The 21,460-nt window shown below is 43.7% G+C and overlaps 1 protein-coding gene across 2 annotated transcripts in view; it reads right to left on the bottom strand.

Moving 5' to 3' along the window:
* The window catches only part of SGCD (sarcoglycan delta), a 466,324-nt gene that overhangs the window by 158,195 nt on the left and 286,669 nt on the right, over nucleotides 1-21,460 (bottom strand). For both annotated transcript variants that reach the window (XM_016213628.2, XM_087816943.1), the window contains exon 3: nucleotides 14,056-14,157. In XM_016213628.2, coding sequence (XP_016069114.1) covers nucleotides 14,056-14,157 — 102 coding nt within the window. The remainder of the gene's footprint in view (nucleotides 1-14,055; nucleotides 14,158-21,460) is intronic.

Genomic DNA, 21,460 nt, shown 5'->3' with positions numbered 1-21,460 from the left:
CACTTATCAAGCTGTATGGCATTATCTTAGTTCTTGGAAATATTGTAGAAAGAAATGAGACTTTAGAAATAGATAGCTCTGGTTTCAATTTCTGGTTCCCCCATCTGCTAACTCTATGGCCTCTGGCGAGTTATATAACTTCTCTGGCTCCATTTTTTTGTATGTAAAATGTGTAGGTTGTGGATTTTACTTTATAGGATTGCTACAAAGCAGAGGGTTAAATAGCACAGGCAAGGTGAGCAGAGTTCCTGACACACCTCAGGGTCTCCATGGGTGTTAGATGTCATTTCCCTTTGCTTCTGGAGGTACCTTCCTCCACTGCCCTCCACCCATGCTAAAGACTTAATTTAGGATCTTGGCAAGACTTCGCAAGACTAAGACACTTTTTTTTTCTTCAAAACAGTATTCAAACAGAAATGCAAGATCATAGCTTGTTCCTGTCCTTGCCTTCCTCTCCCTGCTCCCGGGGGCTGTCTCGGCAGCTCCGGTCAGCTGTACCTGCAACCTCGGTACCACACCCCAGCCCTCCACCTTCCCCGCCTGCAACCTCGGTACCAAACCTCAGCCCTCCACCTTCCCCGCCCCTATGGCATTTGGAGTTTCCAGCATTCGCACTGGAACCACTGAGCTGGCTCCTCCCCAACCTCCCTGCTCCCGCTGTGGTTCCCTTCAACGGTCCAGCGTTCACACACTGGTCACAGAAACAAGATAAATCCTTTCCCAGCTCACAACTTCCCCCCGACTTCCTAGCTGATTTAGGATAAAGCCCCGGCCATCGACATGGCCTGCACAGCCTGGCTTGCAGCTGCGGCCCTCCATCAATCGCACATGGGCGCGGCACACATTAAACTCAGCTTGTGCAGCTCTTTCTTTCCTTATTGGTCCAACCGAATAAGTCTTTTTCTGCTCCTTGGGCATGTCAAGCTTTTTGCCTTGGAGCTTTTGCCTTCAGATTCCTGTAGTGTAAACCCCGCCATCCCCCTGCCGCTTGCCACGGCCAGCTTCTTTGGGTCTCAGGAACATCGTCTATAACCACACTTATCTAAATCCGACCCTACTCTATTCTGTAACCATGTAACCACACTTTTACTTTATGATAGCCCTTAAAACAATGGATACTTATTGTTCTTCACCTCTCTCATAGATTATTAACTCCACAGAAGCAGGCAAATATTTCTCTATTGATAAAGAAGACCTAGATTTGAGTTCCAACTGCTCCACACACCAGCTGGAGAAAATGACCTACCAATTTTGCACTTGAGTTCACCTCACTTATACAAGGTGATCTACCCTTTCAGACTGCCAAGAGCGTCTAAGGGAAACCTATAGAAAGCACAGAGTATCCTTCTTGACCGATACGATCTCAGAAAGTAGTGGGGGTGTCACCAACAGGAGGGCGGTAGGGCCAGTAATCCTGCAGAGTCAGGCAGACAAGATAAATGGGTATCGCCATTATATATCCCCATCATAAAAGTCAAAATGAAAGATTTAACAGAAAGAATTCTTCCTAAATAACTCATGCCTCTTAAAAATTCCCACTCAACCATCTGTAATATTTTTACTTCATGACTTTTATTGAATAAATAATCAGTGCCAAAACCCTAGGATTTAATCATCTCATTTCCTAAGCTTTAATTGTCTTCTTGCACAAAGTGTTATCTCCCAAATTATAAGAGCTCGCTGAAGATACGGCAGGCAATAGCATCCTGGAATATTTGCAAGAATGTTTCAGATCTTCAACAGATATAGACAGAATTCAATAGAAAGGACTTATGTTTTAGAACGTGTCAATGTACATAAATGCGGGTGCTCTGAGCTCCAACTGTAGCCACAAGCACAAACACAGCAGTCTCTGTCGCCTCTTCCTAAACTGGAAAACAGTCTTGTTGTCAAAGCAGAAATGCTTCTTGATACCTGCAAATCACCTCTAACTGATGAGAAACTTCTTTTGGCCTTGAAGGGGGTTCCACACGTTACAAAGACAGGCAGGCAGAGAACAAACTTTCTCAAACCATCCTTCAAGTTGAATTTCAACATGGGATCTCACCGAGTCTGCCGATGGCATTTTGTAAAGAATTTCATTAAATGTTGCTAACATGTCATAAGATCCTTTAAATGGAAGGGTAATGGCTCATAACATTTGTAAGCTTTTTAATTTCATGCAATATGAGCAGCATAATCAGGCCCTATTAAAGTCAATCAACTGTGCCAAGTGGGGCTACCTACCTTTGCTTTTGTTTCTATTTTCCTTGTGGGCACACCCCGTGAACCGAGGGACAACAGTCGCAGTATCATTCCTTAAGGCTAAGGCTGGCCTATGATATTCTGAACAAACCTCTGATGAAACCACCACAGCAGCATTTGCATGTGAGGGGTGACTAGACGCCTCTTGGGAAATTGCTTTTGGCTTCCAGGAAAGAGAGATTTCCCTTTCCATTTGCCTCAGCTCAGAAGGGGCAATTTTGGTAGAGTTTGAAATCAGTCATCTGACCAATGTAACTGGAATTAATATATGGAGATAACTATAAGGAACCTTACTTATATTTTCAATGACACAGAGATGTTCAAGCTACCAATCCTTCAAGACTGGTCTCCAGGTTTTCTTCTACCATGAAACTTTTAAGGATAATAATGGCCATTTATAGGGACGAAGGGTCAGACACTTTTCTAGGCACCGTGCATATGTCTTATTTAATTTTCAAAAAAACTCTGATATTGTCAGTTACTTCATATTATGGAAAGAGACACTGAAGTTTGAGATGTCAAGAAATATGGCCCAATTTACAGAGTTAGTCATGTCATTTAAAGGTAGACTGGAACTGGGTTTTTCAAAAGCTGATCCTCAAACCCAGTTCCAGTTGACCTTTCAATGACGTGCACTTTGCTACTATGCCATATTGCCCTCACGAGGACCCTGCTGCAGGTCTCCCTGTGGCAATGGAGCTATTCAGAGAGAGCATGTCCACACTGGTGCATTTCCACAGGTATGGCGATCGTCTAAAACGGTTGAAGACTACAGAGTCACAGAGGGTGAACTCAACCCACAGTCAAGGCAGAAAGTACATTTCAAAGTCAGAGAAGCAGAACTGAGTGTGACAAACCAGCGTGGGGCAAGGCCACAAGCAGGAGGATGATTCAGAAGTGAGGGAGGCTGAGAAGAGGTTAGAGAATGGAGTAGAGGGTAGGCCAGGGAAAGCAGTGTGAGATGAAGGCTGTGTGAACAGGTTCGAGTCCACCCTGTGCACTGCTGGCCGTGTGGTGTGAGGCACGTCTGACAGCTCGGTGGAGGTGGGCAGGCTCAGACAAGCTCACCATGCCAATCTGCACCACAGAAACACCAGCCCAATGGGCACACCGATGGCATCCAAATACAGTGTCTGCATTCAGTTACAGATTATACAAATGATCAGTTATTCAGTTATCCCTAGGCTGCTATTAATGACTACTGGACCAAGAAAATGTACAAGTTAATGGTGTTACACTAACTGACACACATACCCGCTATAATATCTAAAAGAGATGGAAGAAAAGAGTTCATTCTGACGGTAAAAAAATTTTATCTAAGAATACTTACTGCATTGTGGAGGTAAATTTAACCAGACTGCAAATACGCCAGTTGGGGTTGACAAAAAAATGAAGGAGCAGTTCAAGGAATAAGGGTGATAGTAGGATGTGGTACTTAATACATTTGAGGAACTTGTAAGATAAGTTGAATTTAGAATAAAAAAGACAGAATCCTTTCTCCAGAGGGGTTCCCAGAAGTAATTAAGCCCTAATGCCCTAAGGCATCCACGATATATAATGAATTAACTTCTTTCCTATGAATCTGGGTTGGTACCAGATCTCTGGGGAGCTGGAAGGATTCAGAAGATAGTCATTCATTTTTTTGTGTGTTCCCTAGTTTCAAATTAGGATCCAGAGTTAAGAAAGGCCACGTCCTTAAACTTTGGAATTTCTATAGATTTTTATAAGTTCATATTTGTTTCATTTTGATGAGATCAGAATGAGAAAAACCAGTAACTTGTCGTCTGAGGTTCTGGGCAAAATTGTATCTATAGAACCTAAGATCTCTAGAATATCATGGTATTTTGCCTGAGTCAGGTTTAATTAGCACATGGCTCCCTGAGTATTTTCAAATAGATACTGTAATATAATTCTAACCGAAGGCGTGACCTGAGAGAAGTAATGATGTAGTGGGAGGTGGTACAATTTAGGAGACCTGTGGTTGGAATGGGCAACAAATGGTGACGCATAAGGGACAACTAAGTCACAGAGGCCGTCAGAAGGAAATGGCCAAAGGAACAGCAATTGGCAGAGACAGAAAATAAGATGCTCTCCCCCTCATGAAACTGACAAGCATCGGCACGTTTCCTTGGGGGGCAGGGAAAGCAAGTTAGGCCAACATCTAACCACTGTTTATCATCCCAAGATAATGCAGCACGTCCGTTAGGACCATGGTGTTGGAGTCAGTGTGGGTTGGGATATCAGATGTATGTTCTTCCTAAACCTTTCTAAGCCTCTGCCTACTCACCTCTACAGAGAACATCAGAATGATAGATCCTTCCTAGGGTTACTGTACGGAATAAATGGGATAACTTCACGTCAGTACTGTGGCTGTTAGCTATGATAACACGAGAGCCTAATCACACATTATTTACATTCAAATTTGGCAAACATTTATGAGCAATTACTATGGGACAAGCTCTTTGCTATGCAATTTTGCACATATTATAGTTCACTTAATCTCCATAACAGCAAATCTTTTAATATGCATTAAAGTTATAGGTATTCAATATTAAAACGAGAGCGGCAAAAACCCTGCGGGCACTTAGGAACGCTTTAAACATTTCTAGCCATCCCCCATTTCCTGGTAGTGATTTGTTGGTTACCTCAAAAATACAACGGTCCAGGCATCTGCAGAGCCTCTCGCTCCTCTGCTCAGCACAGCCTCCATGGTTTACTGTGCAAGGTTGTGCACACACAGCCACAGACACTCTACTTGCGGCGATGTAAGACTTTGCAAGGATAATTTTTAAAATAGTAGCACTTTTTGCCATGTGGGCCAACTTTAAAAATCAAAACCAAGTAACTTGATCATGGGATCAATGTTGCTGAATCCTACAGGTTCATGAGCCCTGTGGGGAGCTGTGGAGGGAGCAGCCCTGACAGAGAGGTCCCGCTCCCTTCACCCACTGAGAGTGGGCAGTTGTCCCATGCAGTTCATGACTGTGTTGGCGTTGGCCATCTTTTCACACTAACTCTGCTGTGATGTTGTCAAATCCTGTTTTGCTTTCATTAAACACCTCCTGTTCCTCCCTAACCAGGGAGCTTCTAAGATATGATGAAAGAAACACTGCGATTCAGTGAACGCTCTGTGGCGTCAACAGGAAGCATGGGGGTGAATTCCGAATCTCAGAAAACTTCTACAGTAAGACGAATCCAAAAATGATCAAGACACACGAAGAAATAAGTGTAAAGCCTTGGTTTGTTAACAGCTGAAGTTAGAAACAAACATGGGAACTATATATCCATGCAGCGACTGGAGTACTCATACATTAATAATTTAAAAACAAAGCCAGCTCCATTTCTCATCTATTAATGAGCTACAACCTAAGGATAATTTGTTTTCCATAACATTCCTCTAATATGTTTTTAATATAACTGCCTGAGCCTTAAAGGAGGCCTGAAACCAATATACACAGCTTGATAGTGGAAAACTGCAATTAGGGTACCATCTGTACTTGTCTCTTACTGTAGAGCGATGACACTTTTATTTCCATGGCTCTGAAGCTGCAAAAGGGACACTGTGGCTTCCTGGATAGAGAAATCTGCCTCTGCACCAAGCAAGGAAGAACCCGGGAGGTCTGCTTGTACTAGTCACTCAACAGGGTGATTTTTACCACAGTCTACCTCTCACTTCCTCCAAAATGCAACAAACGCATCTGCAAAATATTTAGCAATCTTAAAAGCCTCGTTTCCTTTGTGGACCACTTGGTATTTGCCCAGAGGAAGAATCGTTGCTGATAAAAATGGAATCATTCATGGAAAGAGAAAGTCCCACACTCATAATTTAGGTAACTGCCTTTTAAAACATCACTGGTAATAACTTACAGAGCACTGCATCAAAGGGTGCACTCGGCTGCTGCAGATCACAAAATCAAAGTCAGCTACGTATTTGCTTATAATTTCAGATGACAAAGCAGTGTTATCTCAGCCTCTGAAATGGCATCTCCTGAAAAATTATCAGTGTTTTTGACAATGCACATGCTTTTAAAAATGAAGACGAACAGCGCAGCATGCCCACAGCGATTCTAAAACGCTGGGCGTGACAAGAGTTGCCTGCAGACGGGTATGTTTTGATTGCAGCATTAAGGAAATAATTTGTTTAAAGTGACTGTGTTTATTTATTTTTTTGCCAGCCCTTTAGGGGTGAAGAACAACAAAACTTAAGGATGCATTCAACCGTCCCTTTCTGTAAAGCTAACTTCTCTCTCCATTGCTTTCCTCCAGGTACCAGCAGGTACTATTGAGAGGCTACCTAAACTGCAGTAGGACTCTTCCTACCATTAAAGGAATAAAACTAAATCACAGTAGTCTCTGATGTGTGCCTTTCCCTCTTAGATGTTATTGTGTATGAAATAAGCGAGAAGCAGTCTTGAGCCAAGGTGGCTGTGATGTTCCTGACACCAAGAGTTACAGATGAGGCTGCTGTGCCATAGTGATGGGGAAGAGAAGCTCAGAGATTTGAAGGGCTGAAGTGCCAATTTTGCTCTCTTAGAGTTTCCTGCCTGTAGCACAGAGCCCCACAAGTGGAGCTTCCATTAGCCTGTGGACGGCGTGGGTCCAGGCGACGCAGCAGGGCCTATTTGCAAAGTAGGGAGAGATGGGTGATTACCTTTAGCACCGCTTTTATCTCTTCCAACTGGTCTGGCCTGCTCCCCCACCCCCCATGGCCTCATCACACAGGTGCTCAAGTCATCTTCCACATAATGGAATACTTACTATATGGCTGATACAGATCATATACAAGCATCAGTAAAAGATACATTTGTCTTTATCTCCCTGCCTGAGATGCTCATATAGAATCTATGAGTCAGAAGGATCCTAAGAGAACATTCATTCATTCATTCAAAAAAAATGCTTCCCTTCCATATGACAGGCACTAGACTAGGAACTAGGGAGACAGTGGTAAACAAAGCAAATAATATTAATAAATGTTAATACTAATAAATTATTATATTGAAATTTTAGATATTGCTTTATACCCAAGGCACTGCTTTACAAAAAGTAAAATTTACATAATAAATTGTATAGAATTATGTAAAATAAATATTATGCCCATTTTACAGATGAGGAAAGTGAGGGGCAGAAAAGGTCAAGTAATTTGATCGAGATAACACAGCTAGGAAATGATGGAGCCAGGATTTGACCAGGAAGTTGATGTCCCAGAGCCTGCTCTAAAACATCAGTTAGTAACTATCTCTGACCCTACCATCATGGGAATTATATGGAAATAGGATAAGTCAAACAGGTAAGTGCAGAAATATTTAATTGTATACTGTATACATATACTATACAGACAGAAATTAATATAACAGTAATTAATATATGATATAATATAATGACAAAAGATAAAGCTACTAAGGGATATATTTTCGATGGGTGGTCAGGGAAGGTCTCCATGAGGAATTGCCATTTGAACAGAAGGTAGATGAAGCAAGGCTAGGTTTTCATACAGTCTGGTAGTTCTCAAACTGTGGTATGTGGAACCCCCCAGGATCCCAGCATCTGTGGCTGGTGACAGGGAGACAGTGTGGGCAGTGCAATAGGCTGAAGCACCTCAGTCCCCAACCACAGCAGCTCAGCTTCCATTTTGTCCTGATTTGGGGCTTCCAGGTAAAATTTGATTTACAAAAGATTCCATGGTTTAAAAAAAAAGTTGTGGACAAGCACTGTTCACTTCCAACCTCTCTGGTTCACAGATAGAGAAACAGAGAGAAGAGGAATGACTTGTCTGAGGCCTCAGTACTGATCTTGGCAGCACTGAGAAAAAGAAGAGAGCCCAGCCCCGCCCCCCCCCCCCCCCCCATGAATCCAGTGTACTTTCTAGAATGCCAACTGCCAGCTCGAACTCTCCTCCCCACCCAGGACACTGTATTAGTCTCTAGAGCGCATAGAGAGGTTTTATCCCAGAGACTGTATTTCTCAGTTTGGAAACTTCATCCCAACTCCAGGCTTAGCAAAAGTAGCTACACAGATGCTCTGCCCTATCCCTAGTATTCTAGTAAATTGCCCCACCTCTGTCTCCTTTTAGAACTTATATTTTTCCTTATTGTAACCCAGTGTATCTTTTCTTACTATGTCACTGCATATGCATATATATATACATATATATATGTATATTTATATTTTAATCCTCACTTTAGGATATTTTTTCCATTGCTTTTCAGAGAAGGTGGAAGGGAGGGGGGCAGAGAGAGAGAGAAAGAGAGAAACATCGATGTGAGAGAGACACATTTATTAGCTGCCTCCCACATGTGCCCCAACCAGGCTGGGGATCGGGCCTGCAACTGAGGTATGTGCCCTTGACTGGAATCGAACCCAAGACTCTTCAGTCCACGGGCCGACGCTCTAACCACTGAGCCAAACCGGCTAGGGCACTGCATAGATTCCTTTTAAGCTACTTCAAATCCTTTGTGTGAATGTGTATGTGCACGGGCTGGGGGGCGTGGGGGGATCTGCAGTGTGGGCTTCGCATAAGTACATATTCCTGAGTCTTTGAATAAATGAGATACTGATGGACCTCTGGACACTACGACATGACAGGCAACCAGAATGAATCTGGGGGAGCCTACCTGCCCGATGGCCCTCAAATCACACCGTTAAACATTCTCAGCCTCGTGAAGTTCAGGCCTTCTTCTATGGAACCTGGCTGCTGGAGTGATACCCGAGGTCTGACCAAAGCCCTCGTTCAGTCTTACGTGCTGAGATATATACATTCTCATTTCCAGCATGACCTTCATTTAAGAGAAGAGCACCTAGTCAATTTCTTCTAAATTAAGAAAACAAAATGCCCAGCAGCCAGCTTTAATTCTACGGCAATCAAAGGCTCTGAAGAACGGTCCGTTTCCAGGATGAACCAAGCCACGCGCCGCAGTGTTAGGTGTCCATCCAGCCGAGCTTGGCACAGCTGTTTAAAAAGCACAAGCAAGCGGCCCGTTCACGCTGCTGTCCACAGGACGTGGCGCCGGGTAAAAGGGAGCCGCATTTCAGGCCGGGGGTCACCTCTCGGGAGGGGGCTGGCAGGCGGCCCTCCCCACTTTCAGCGCTCTCCTGAGGCCCGTGTGAGCCAAGGAGGGCGGGGCGCCGCTGCAGCCCCTCGACTCAGCGCCAGTCGCTTTGAGTCACTCGGGCGGCGCTTCATGGTCCAGTTAACTCCTTAATTAAAGACAGGAGATGCCCACGCTCCATGCAAGTGGCACGGAAAACACTGTTTTGTGTGCAGTGCGTTCAGCTGGGAGTCGAAGCCGCTTTGCCCACTGAGGAGGGGCTGCCGCAGCTTCACTTGGTTTCTGAACTAACCCGAGACACGGCTCTTCTCACACAACTGAATCACCGTCGTCGGGGGCCTTGCAGGTAGAGCTCGTGCCTGTCCGCCGGCCCGTGGGGCTTTCTCCCTTTTTCGCCTCGGGCAGAGGATGCCAAGTCCACAGTTGCACCTTCCTCCTGCTCGCCTGCCTCGCCCCGTCCGCGGTGTGTGGTGGTGAGAAGAACAAAGACCAAACGAGGCATGTTCGGGGCCCGGGCCGGGGACGGCTGCGTAGGCCAGAGCCCAGCCTCTGGGGCTCGGAGACGGCTCTCCCTCGTCCCCGAGCTCGCATACTATTTCAAAACCCAGGAGGCGGACCACTAGGGGAAACTGAGGCAAAGGAGAGAGAAACACGAAGGGAGGAACAGGGAGTCACTGGTGACCAGATCCTAAGAAGCCGACCTAATTTCTGGACTCCTCCTGCTTGATGAGATGGATACGTTCTCATTCCCATAAACCAGGAGCTGCACCCTCAGGGAACCTCAGGGGCTCATTACAGAAACCAGTGAAGAGGGTGGGTAGGAGACAATAGTGCCTGGTGGCGACTGTGGCAAACTGGAGAACCATCCCCCGTTCCAAAGAAGCAGCTGCTACTCGGCTCCAGTCCTTAGGAATATCAGAACACTTTGCCAGACTTTCTGGTTTTTCATGAGGCTCAGAAAATGTGGACTTTTTAAAAGGAGTCAAATCTTTAGGTATTTAAAGATTAGAAACAAATTCATATTAAAAGGCAAACACTGTGTGAATAAGCTCCACCTGCAGGCTGGATTCAGTTTGTAATTTCTGTCATAAACCTTCATGTCAATAGTTCACTCAAGAGTTTACAAGGTGGGTCACTGAAACTACTTCACTTGCCCCCCACAGTGAGTTGATGAAGTAGAGATATCCTCTCAGTGATTAAATCCGACATGACTAAGCTCAGTCTGATATTCTCCACTGTTGTTTCCAGTTTCCTTCCATAGTGCTTTGGAATCCTCCCAGTACGTTGCTCCTCACGACAGGGGAAGAGCCACGTATAACTCGCCTTACTATACTAAACACAGGGCCACGAGAAAATTACTTACCACACCAACTGCGAGCTGGTTTGGAGGAACACAATAAATCCCAGATTTTAGTTCTGACTTTCGCTGGGTATGACTTGGGTAAGTCCCACCTCCTTTCCAGGCCTGCGGGCCCCATACAGTAAATGAAGGGACTGATCTAATTCAATTCTGAGGGGCTTTCAGCTTCCATCCCAGCTACGTCTCGGTGATTCAGGCTGATGAAATAAGTCTCAATTCACATCAGACTGAAAGCCAAGTGGAATTTTAAAAACTCAGCCTTTCATAAAACAAAGAGATAACAGATACAAATGTAAGAATCCGCGGTGAGGATGGCCCGCTCAGAGTTTCGAGGAGTGTATAGCAGCTTCTCAACTTCCACAAATATTGAGAAACCGGGGATACCTTCACACCCCATTTTATACGTGGAATTCAGACTCCCATTGGCACCAGCATGCACACTGGTTTTAATCAAGCCATGTGTGTTTGTTTTATCTTTAAATATTTTATGTTTTCCTTTTTCTATACCACGGAGTGGAAATGTCATTGCTGGATGGAAGTATATAAAGATTATTTAAGTTACTTGGCATATACCATAAAACTGTTTGTGGGTATATGTGTGTGCTTCACGAAAACTGTCCAGTCATCTACGAGTTTGCCAGAGCTAGCAAACATTTTTAGGCAGAAGAATGGGGAAAATGTGAGTGGAACATTGGGAGAGTGCAACTCAGTGAAAGAAAAATTTAAAACTAAAAGCCACTGAATATGAAATGGGTTTCCTTAGTTAGCGGGCACTGAGTTTGTGATGAAGAAAACATTCGCGAAGAGGAGGAAAGGCCATTTGGTTCAGAGGAAGTTCAAACATCAGATGAGATTTGTAACACATAACGTTGATGATGATGTAGATAGTGAAAATAATTTTGTTTTCTGTCATCACCATCATCATCATCATCATTAGAAGAAGGGGTGAGAGCAGGAGCTACCATTTCTGGAACACTCACTTCATCTCAACTTCTGTAGGAAGCACTTACCAATGATAGAGGTATTATCTTACCCATGATAGAGGTATTAATAGCATCTCAATTGCCCAGGTAAAAAACACAAGGATTTGCCAAGTTAAGAAATTACTCAAAGATCACTCACCTGTCAAAGAGTAGCACTGGTTGCCACCCAAGACCCACAGCAAAGCTCATGAGCTTCACTGGGGAGTTACCGTGTCCCTTGGCTTAGGCAACTTCTAAGAACCCCATTCAGACATGATTTCACAATTCTACTAACAGGTTTTGGCAGGTTAAAATGTATGAGTTTTTATAGGATAAAATGTTTTGAATGACATATAAATGCCCTTAAACCTTTTATAATAATTTTCTACTTTATTCTCTTAAATTAATTTTTAATCCTTCCTCCAACTTCTTTCTCCTGAAGTCCTAAATTCAATTTAACAGTGGATCCTACACCCGCCCCAAGTGTATCTGAAGTGAGCATGGACATAAATCCACTGTGCAGCTTACCCACTGCTGCAGGCCCAGCACACAATGTGCAATAAACTCTAGTTTCCTTCCCTTAGCACTTTACATCAGGTTATGCAAAAGCACCACCTAGTTCCAGCATCGCGGGAAGCAAAGGGAGAAGGCTCTCCGGCTAAGCAGGAGTCCACCACTTTTGTCCAAAATGATACTTTGTGATAAAAGGTCTCCTTAGTACTTCTTCATTCAATCTATCTACTACTGCAATCAATCTAGCTCCTGCCAAAAATGTGTAGTTGTATCTAGCAATCAACAAGATGCCTATCACACTAGAATGGGGATTTAAGCAGAGTTTTTTGGCATTATGATCCCTTAACTTTACAAATTTCTGGACTAATGCATTCAAATGGTCTTCAGATGTGATGAGAGAATAGTTAATTTAGTGTGTGTCCATTTCTATCTATTTTCTGAGCTGCATGATACTTGACCACTTAAAAGCTATGTGTTCATGTGGCTAAAGCTAGAAAGTTCTGGGGCTTTCTTTCTATTCCCAGATGGGAGTTTTTATAGAGATAAACATTTCGTATCAATTTATCTTCCAAAGTGATTAGTATCACATGAATCAATTTGCAGTGACTCTTCCAGGTTTGCAATCTTCAATAATGAAACCAGACATAGTATTGAACACTGTGTAGATTGCTTAACCAATCTCAGTTCATCTCGGATCAATGGAACACGAGACCAAAAGGAAGTCGAGTGTCGCTTCATTAGTTATCCTCGCGTGGAGGGCTGAGCGATCACGTGCAACCGGACGCTGGGAAAAGCAGGAGCATAAAATAGAAGCAGCTATGACCTATGGAGAAACGATACTGCAGATAATTCTACAGAGAAGAATCTTCCAGAGGCAGTCTGTAGGCAATGGTCAGGCGCAACAGAAAAAACCCATAAGCTGAAGCTGCCAGGTGGAGAGTGGAAAGCGACTGCATGTGAGCTTGTGAGCAGAGCGAGAGGTGTTGATTCAGTCCGTAGGGAAAATGCTATTGACTGCCTGCCAACAGTCACTCCCAAGATCTTCTTTGCTACCAGAACCCCAGTTTTTTCCAGCTGGCAATCATCTCTGTGCTTGAGGGAAGGGGAGCCCAATAAACTAAGTCACCAACTTCCAGTTTGCCTTTTGACCAATATACATGTTTTCGCTTTTCGTGACAATTCAAAGAGAGACTAATTCCACCTTTGTGGTTATGCTCTTTTGGATGATTTTAGCATCAAGGCTTCCTCTCTTTCACTAGGCACACAAGGAAATACACTTATCGGCAATGCAGTCATTGCACTCAGTTTAAAACAGCTCAGTAGTTTAGATAGTGCTCAGATAAAATTACCCACTGCATCGAGTTGCTGAATTTCATTAATTACCCTAATCAATGCACATGATGCAAATGACGCTTTGGGGAACTTTCCTGTTACTCTTTGCTGACAGGTGGACTTGGATCAATCCAGGCAAAGCAAATGTATTAATAATCCCGTCCAATCAGCAAATTCCACCACCCACCAAAAAACAAAAATAAAAACCAAAGAAACAAAAACCAACCCCCAAACCACTCATAAACAAAGATTAATAAAAGCCAGGTATCTAGAAATCACTTCTATCCGGGCAAAAGAGAAAGAATGAAAGAGAAAGCTTAGGAACGAGACTGTGGTTAAGAGAAGGGCTTGGGAGTTGCACTTCCGAGTGGAGATCCTTGCCCTGCTGCTTCTTGCCTACATGGCTGTGGGCATCCTACTCGCCCAGCCTCAGTTCTTTAACTGAGCCCGGATTCCACTCAAGACTTCAGATCTGCAGGCATCTCATTACCTGTATCATCACCCCCTACACCACCCTTTACACCCAGCTGATGGCAGGCGGATTTCCCCAGATTTAGATTCAGAGGAAGGACAATTCCTCCTCCTGGCAGAAACTTACCGGGCGGGACTGGATTTCTTTGGCGTAGAGAGGTTGCAAGAATTCTGAGTCTCCTTCCAGCTTTAGACCTTTTTCTGTGATCCTCAAGTTTCCCATTCCATCCTGAAACAGAGGCACAGAGATAACATGAAAAATGCAATTAGTCAATATTTCAAAATACCTCAGGCTTTCAAATATTGAAATAAAGGTATTGCCTTTTTATTTTAAGAGAGTAGGATGAGTGGGGGTTGGGTCCAAACAAATACACAAACAACTAGGAGGCGCTGTTCAATGCAATTATGCACGCTGCCCTCTTCGCTCACTTATTCTAAGAAAATTCTATTTAAAGCAACCTGTAATCCCCGTCATCCACCTGCCCAGATGAAGGAGGCTCTTTCCCTGGGCAGTGCAGAAAGAACGGAGGCAGGAGGTGAGTGGGAAGAGAGAAGAGGGTGCGTCCCTAAGTTAAAAGCAAAGATCCTTTTTAAAGAAAATCTCTGCAGAAATCACAAAATGGCAGCCCGCTGGCCAAATCCAGCCTTTGGACATGATATATTTGGCTCACAACACACTTAAGAAGTCAAATTAGTTACTAACATTTTTACTAATAGTTTATTATAGAAATATTTAAAAATATATAAAAAGTACAAAGAACAAAAGCAAACATTTATGTATCTATCACTTAATCTTCAACAAGTATTATGTCTATTGTTCTTTATTACAACCACCACACTGCCCCTCCTTCATTTTAACCATAATATCATTACCACACTGAAAAAAAAAATCATTTCTTAATATCATCACCCAGTGTCAATGTTTGGATTTCATTAATATTTACTTTATTTCTTTATTTTGTTTATTTAAAGCAAGTTCTATACTGCAATTGGTTAATAAAATAGTAGGTCATCTAAAATCTCCTAAGTCAATCTGTTCTCTCTCATAAATATGTACATAAACACACACACACGTACTTCATATGATGAATAAAACATGTAATTTTTCTAACAGCATTGCTGAAAGTTTAGATTTTGCTAAAAATTGCCAATTGCCATAATTTCATATAATGTGTTTCTCTGTGCCCCATAGTCCCCCTGGTAAATTGGTAGTTAAATCAAGAGGCTTGCTCAGATTTAGACTCAGTTTTCCAGAAAGAATGCATCCAAGGAAATGGAATATATTAGTTTTCTATTGCTACTATAACAAATAACCACAAACTCAGTGGCTTAAGACAATACCAATGTAATATCTTACAGTTCTGAATGCTAGAAGTCTGACCCAGAGCTCAAAGGACTAACATCAAGGTGTCCGCAAGCTGCTGCATTTCTTTCTGGAGGCTCTATGGGAGACTCCATTCCTTGACTTTTTCTAGCTTCTCGAGGCTGCCCACATCCCTGGGCTTGTGGCCCTCTCCACCTTCAAAGTCAGCAATGGCTGGTTGAGTCTTTCTCACATCCAGTCACTCTGACAAATCTGCCTCCCTCATCCACACCTGGATAATCCAGGATAATCTTCCTATTTTAAGATCACCTTATTAGCAGCCATAATTTCATCTGTAACTTTAACCCCCCTTTGCCATGTAATGTACCATACTCACGGGTTCTGAGATTAGGACATATAACGTATTTGCAGTGGAGGGCATCTTTCTGCCTGTCACATAAGGCATTGCTCTATCTGGAGGCACATAATGTTTTTTCCGGTATTGTCATCAGCCATTGGTGATACTTGCCTAGATGATCTATTATTTCACTAAAGATTTAAAACTGGTGATAAAATAATTCTTTTATTTTATTCTGAATTTACTAGCTGGGATGCTCTATCAAAAGAAATTACATGTCATCAACTACATGTTTACCTTATATTATAGTTTATACAGGAACTTGATAGGTGCTTGATTTACCCCCTCTATATTTATTGATCTTCAAACTATTGAATTGGCTACCTAATATCCTCCAAAGATGACCCATGAGATTTTTATTTTTTAAATACCACTATGAACACTTTGATCTGTTTCACTCCAAGACAGTTTTTAGCCCTATTGATGTTTTCACTGTCTTATTCATGCCCAGAGGGAGTCTCTTCAAGCTGACTTCTAGTCCCTTTAATACGACCTGGCAGTCTTTTTTTTTTTAATCCCCACCTGAGGATATTTTTTCCATTGCTTTTCAGAGAAATTGGAAGGGGGAGAGAGAGAGAGAAACACCAGTGTGAGAGAGACACATTGATTGGCTGCCTCCAGCACGAGCCCTGACCAGGGCCGAGCCTGCAATCAAGGTGTGTGCCCGTGGACAGAATTGAACCCAGTCCCCTGGCCGATGCTCTAACCACTGAGCCAAACCGGGTAGGGCTGCCCTGGCAGTCTTTATTGGCCCATGGCTGTGGCAAGACAAGATATTCCAGGGTTATCTTACACATGTGCTGCCCCAGGCCTGGAAGCAGGCATTTCTAGTAAAAAGCCCTGGTTCATTTTGGTGGGAACTGGCATTTAGACACAACAAGCTGGGAACTTTGGGTGCTCAGTGCTACTGAATTGGCCCTTGTTTCTGTGGTCAGAGCTAGAAAATAAGTTGTGTTTTTAAATAGAAAACAAACACTATGAGTTCACATGAAACTTCAGTTCAAACTCAGGACTTGAAGGTTTTCCTTTAACTTCACAGATCTTACACTGTTATCTTTACTCCACACCAAAAATCCATGTTCTCGATGACACCACCATGGTCACTCATTTGATTTAACCCACAATTGAACAATTTCAGAACACAAATGCCACCACCACAGGAACAGTATGATCAAGAAAAACAATTTGAAGTTTGGCTTTAAAAACATATTTTAAGTCTTTCCTACTAGGAAAGTATAAATTTCTGGCTTTCAAAGTCACTTGAAATAGTTCCGTTCCATGTGGTTATGCCACCAACCTGATGTCCAGTGAGGTTCAATTGTTTCTTTTTTCCCCCTTTCAATTTCTCATGACAGCTTTTTTAACATCTAATTTTGTTTTATGGATTTGTAAGCTATGTATATAGTGCCAAAGTCAAACCTACAACACAAAATATATTCAAAGAAGCCTAGCATCTTTCCTTGTCCCTCCACCGTGTTTCCTCACTCAGCCCGGGCTCTCCAGAGAAATAGACTGTGTGTGTGGACGTACATTCACACACACACACACACACACACACTCATTCATTTATTTTAAGGAATTGGCTTAAGCAATTACAGAGGCTGACAAGTCCCAAGATCTGCAGGCAGCAAGCTGAAGACTCATCTTAAGAAAATAAATCACATAAACACACACACACACGCACATACATAAATGCTTTTAAAAAATGTATTCTTCCATTTTGCCAATAACATTAGGAAATGGAACGATTTAAAGAAAACAATCCCAGTTTGCAGCTTCTTGTGAAAAATGAATCCTGGCCAGCCCGAGCCCACTCCTGCCGTCAGCTGGACGGAGCAGCAGCCCTGCCTGGGCCAAGCCTGCACTTCCCCAGTGTCCGCCCAGCCAATTCCGCCCGCTCGGCTCAGACGCCCAGGGTCTCTCGCTTGAATGTACCTGGCACTGCCACGGGCTCTGTGCCTCGTTACGCTCCTGGATGTAATGTAATGACACCACATGGGGGTGGGGGTGGTAAATGACCAAGGAGAAAACGGGCACGTTCCCCACGCCTCCGGTACAGCGCCTCGGCCTGGGGATGGGAACCATCTTCTGGGGTAACGTTGTTCTTTCACGATAGCACGCCATCTGTGTGTTTCTATTTTTGGTACTGGTGGGGACAGCTCTGCCAAGAGGGCCCCAGACTGGGCATCCAAACCCAGCGTGGGAGGCAGCAAGCTGCAGGGCGTGTTCGTATCACACCAGCAGCAGGTAGAACCCGCAACAAGGAGAGAAAAGGAACAGCAACGATCCCCCCAGATATTCCTCCCTCCCCTCTTACAGCACATACATAGATCCTCTGTCCTGAGCATTTACCGATGACTCACTATCTGCGATTGCTATACTCTGTGCTTTTCATACTTTATCTCATTTTCTTCATTATTACTGAAAACTATCATGTTACTTCCTGAGTTTAATCATAGGGAAATAATGACATAAATGTGAAAGTATTTGGCTATAGAGTTGTGCTATAGAGAAGTCAGTTATAAGAGAAAAAAAAAACAAAAACTTAGACACTATCTAAAAGTTTCATGTTAAAAGAGTAATTGAATATGCTATAATAGATTAGAATACTATGCAGCTCTTTTAAAGAAATATTCAAGAACATGGGTAAATGTTTATAATCTATTATTAAGTGAAATAACCAATTAAATAAATATATGTATGTTTTATGCCATATTTATATAACTATATATACACATTCATAGACATCTATACATACAATTATATGTGCACATAAAACAGGAAAAATTATAGAAGGAAATATACTTATATATAAATATCGAATATTTTTGAATGCCCGGGATACGAGTGCTTTCTAATTTCCTTTTGCTTATCTGTAATTTCTAATTTTCTATAAATACTGATTGTAATTTAAAAAACCCTTAAGTTATAAAAAATAAAGTTCTCATCACTGATTTATTTTAAAAATCAACATTTATTGAGAATCTACACTGTCTTATATGAAGTGCTGTATATATAAACCTCACGTCGTTTTCTCAATGACCCTATGAGATAGGCATTTTCTTATTACACATGGGAGAAAATGTATTGGTAAGTAACTTTCACGAAGTCACATAGCTAATTAATGACAGAATCAGGAATTTGAACCCAAGTCTTCCCAGTTTCCTCCCAGACTATGTACTCTTAGTCATTTTTCTAACCAGACGGAATGCATGCAAAAGTCAGGTCTTAGAGCCATCCCCAACCCCAAGACTAACGCCGCCCAGCTTATAATGGAACCTTGAGTCCACCTTCCCAGGGTCTAGAGGCTCCTTGTTACAGCCCAGCTGCCTCCCACGCCCAGGAACGTGAGCAGAACGAATCCGCTGCTAGTTCTGGAGAGGCCACTTGTGCACATAGCAGTCCCTTGGTGCCTGCGGAGGGTCGGTCACAGGAGCCCCCGCCCCCAGAGATACCGAAATCCACGCTCCAGTCCCTTATATAAAATGGAGTCGTATTTGCATATAATCTATGCTCATCCTCCTGTATACTTGAAGCCATCTCTAGGTTTCTTAAAATACCAGATACAATATAAATGCTATACAATTAGTTGCATTTGCTTATTGAGTAATGACAAGAAAAAGTCTTTACATGTTCAATCCCAGGCAATCATGGTAGGTCCAACTACTACATGTCGGTTGTCGGCAACCTTTTTCTGCATATTTTCCATCCATGGATTGTTGAATCTGCGGATGCAGAACCTGCAGATACGGAAGGCCGCCTGTCATTGTGTGCCGGGAGCCATGGAGAGTCAGGGAACAGAAAGTCCTCTCGGTTCTGCCCTCTGAGACTGTTTATATCTCAGGTGGCACATAGCCAAAGAAGGACAGTGAAGGAGGCACCGGTGTGGTAGAACTTAGAGAAACACTCATCTAATCCCACAGTCAACTCCTTTGCAATGGTCACTTCACCTTTGCTTTACCCGACTTGTTAGAAAACTCAAGACGAACCTGACAGATCTATCCTTTCTCTCACCCACAGTTTCTTCCTATCCCTGTGCACTGTCGCGTCACCTTTCCAGTCTCCCTCCCAGTCCTTAGTTCTGCCCGAAGGTACGTGGGGGGAAAGGCCTACCGGTGTGAATCTTTATTACTGGCCTCCCCTTCGAAAATACAATATGGAGCAGGTTAGAGTAACCAACTGGCATGGTCCACGTTAGAGTCTCCTTTACAGGTTTCTAACAATCAGACTGGATTTGATACACATCCAAACAGCTTGAGAACAGCCTCGTTTAAATAAACAGTTTCACCTTTAACTGCATAAGAAGCTACGGTTATTGCTAAGGTAGGGGCTTTGGGTCATATTTGAAGCAAAACTCCCCCCCACCCCAGTAAGACGCCTTTAGAAGATTCACAGTTATTTCTAAAGGACTCAGAAAGAGAGAGACCATTTCCCCCCCCCGTACTAATGGCAAAACTTCAATATTCTTAAAGGCAAGCATAAAATTCTAGCAGCTGGGTGGCTGGGCTTGGACTGAGCCAGCACTGTCCAGCGAATGGTCCCAAAGCCTATAAAGTGCCCTTGGGACAGATGTGGGAGGCCAGGGTCCCACTGTCATCCCCTTCGGGGAGGGCGGGGCCTCTGCTGTCCTACACGCTGCAGTATCAGTGCTTTCCCCGGGTCCGGCACATCGCGTTACTTTCCCAGTTCAACTTAGGGTGGCCGCCTGTAAGGTCCCTCAGTGGGGGGGGGGGGGGCAGGGCCTGGGGGGCACGGTCAGCGGGGTTAAACATGGAAGATGTCTCCCTGGGGTAGTCTGAGGACCCCGGCGTTCGCTCTTCATTCTCAACCGGATTGGCTGGCTGAGTTTCTTGCACGGACTGTGTTCTATGGGGTGGGTACAGAATGAAGGCAATTTCAGAGCGGCAGGGCAACGGGCTGGGATACTCATTCGTTCCCTCTTCATCTCTCATGCCGGCCCCAGGCCCCTTCCATCACCATGTCAAACAGCTTCCCAGGCTTTGTCATCACATGGCTCAGAGAGTTGGAGAGCCATGAAGCAGACGCAGCCTGACAGCAGTGGGGGTCCCTTACCTGCTGCCCAAGGTAACCCTCAGTGAGCGGACTGTGCCAGGTGTGCTGGGAAGGGAGGCAGGAAGGGGAAGGGGAGACATTTGCCAACTGGGGGTGGACAAGAGATCTGTGATTCCCATGAGTTCTAGAGACTGCTGTCCCACCGGTGTCCCCAGGAGGGGTAAGGACCTCAGAGGACAATGGGCTCCAGACTTTCCAAAGTTTCCCTTCCCCAGGAATGGCAGAGACGTCTCTTGTCCAGACCTACAGGGGCTACGTGGGTGGGACAACAGTTCTCTCAGCCATTTCCAATGAAGGACAGGGACTGGTGTCCCCAGGAGCCTTCCCACTGGCACTGGGCCATACATTGGGACATCCTGAAAGTCAGTGATGTGGAATGCCCCCTGGGCCTTGTGGATGGGGGTGGGAATCAGTATCACTTTGCTTTGAAGAGAGTATTTCCTCCCTCCTCTGAACTTCCTGCTACATCAGCATGAACCAGGTTTTTAATTCCGTCAGCACATTTTCAAGCTTGAAGCAATGCCAAATCTTATTTTAGTAAGCAGGTCTCAAGGCTCTCTCTTGGTAGAGCAGTTTGCCTGGCAAGCGTTGCTGAGTTTGGATTAAAGAGTAAAACAACTTTATCTATATGCAGATTGTTTTAGAAGGTAAGCTTCGTGAGGGGTAGGGTTTCTGTTCGCTGTAGTTTCAGTTTCTAAAACATTGCTTGGCTCGTAGTGTGCAATTAGCAAATACTTG

The sequence above is a fragment of the Miniopterus natalensis genome, chromosome 4 (assembly GCF_054644295.1).
Source record: "Miniopterus natalensis isolate mMinNat1 chromosome 4, mMinNat1.hap1, whole genome shotgun sequence".
Lineage (NCBI taxonomy): Eukaryota > Metazoa > Chordata > Mammalia > Chiroptera > Miniopteridae > Miniopterus > Miniopterus natalensis.
Note: the sequence above shows the minus strand (reverse complement) of the source record. Positions and strands in the feature narration are given on the sequence as shown.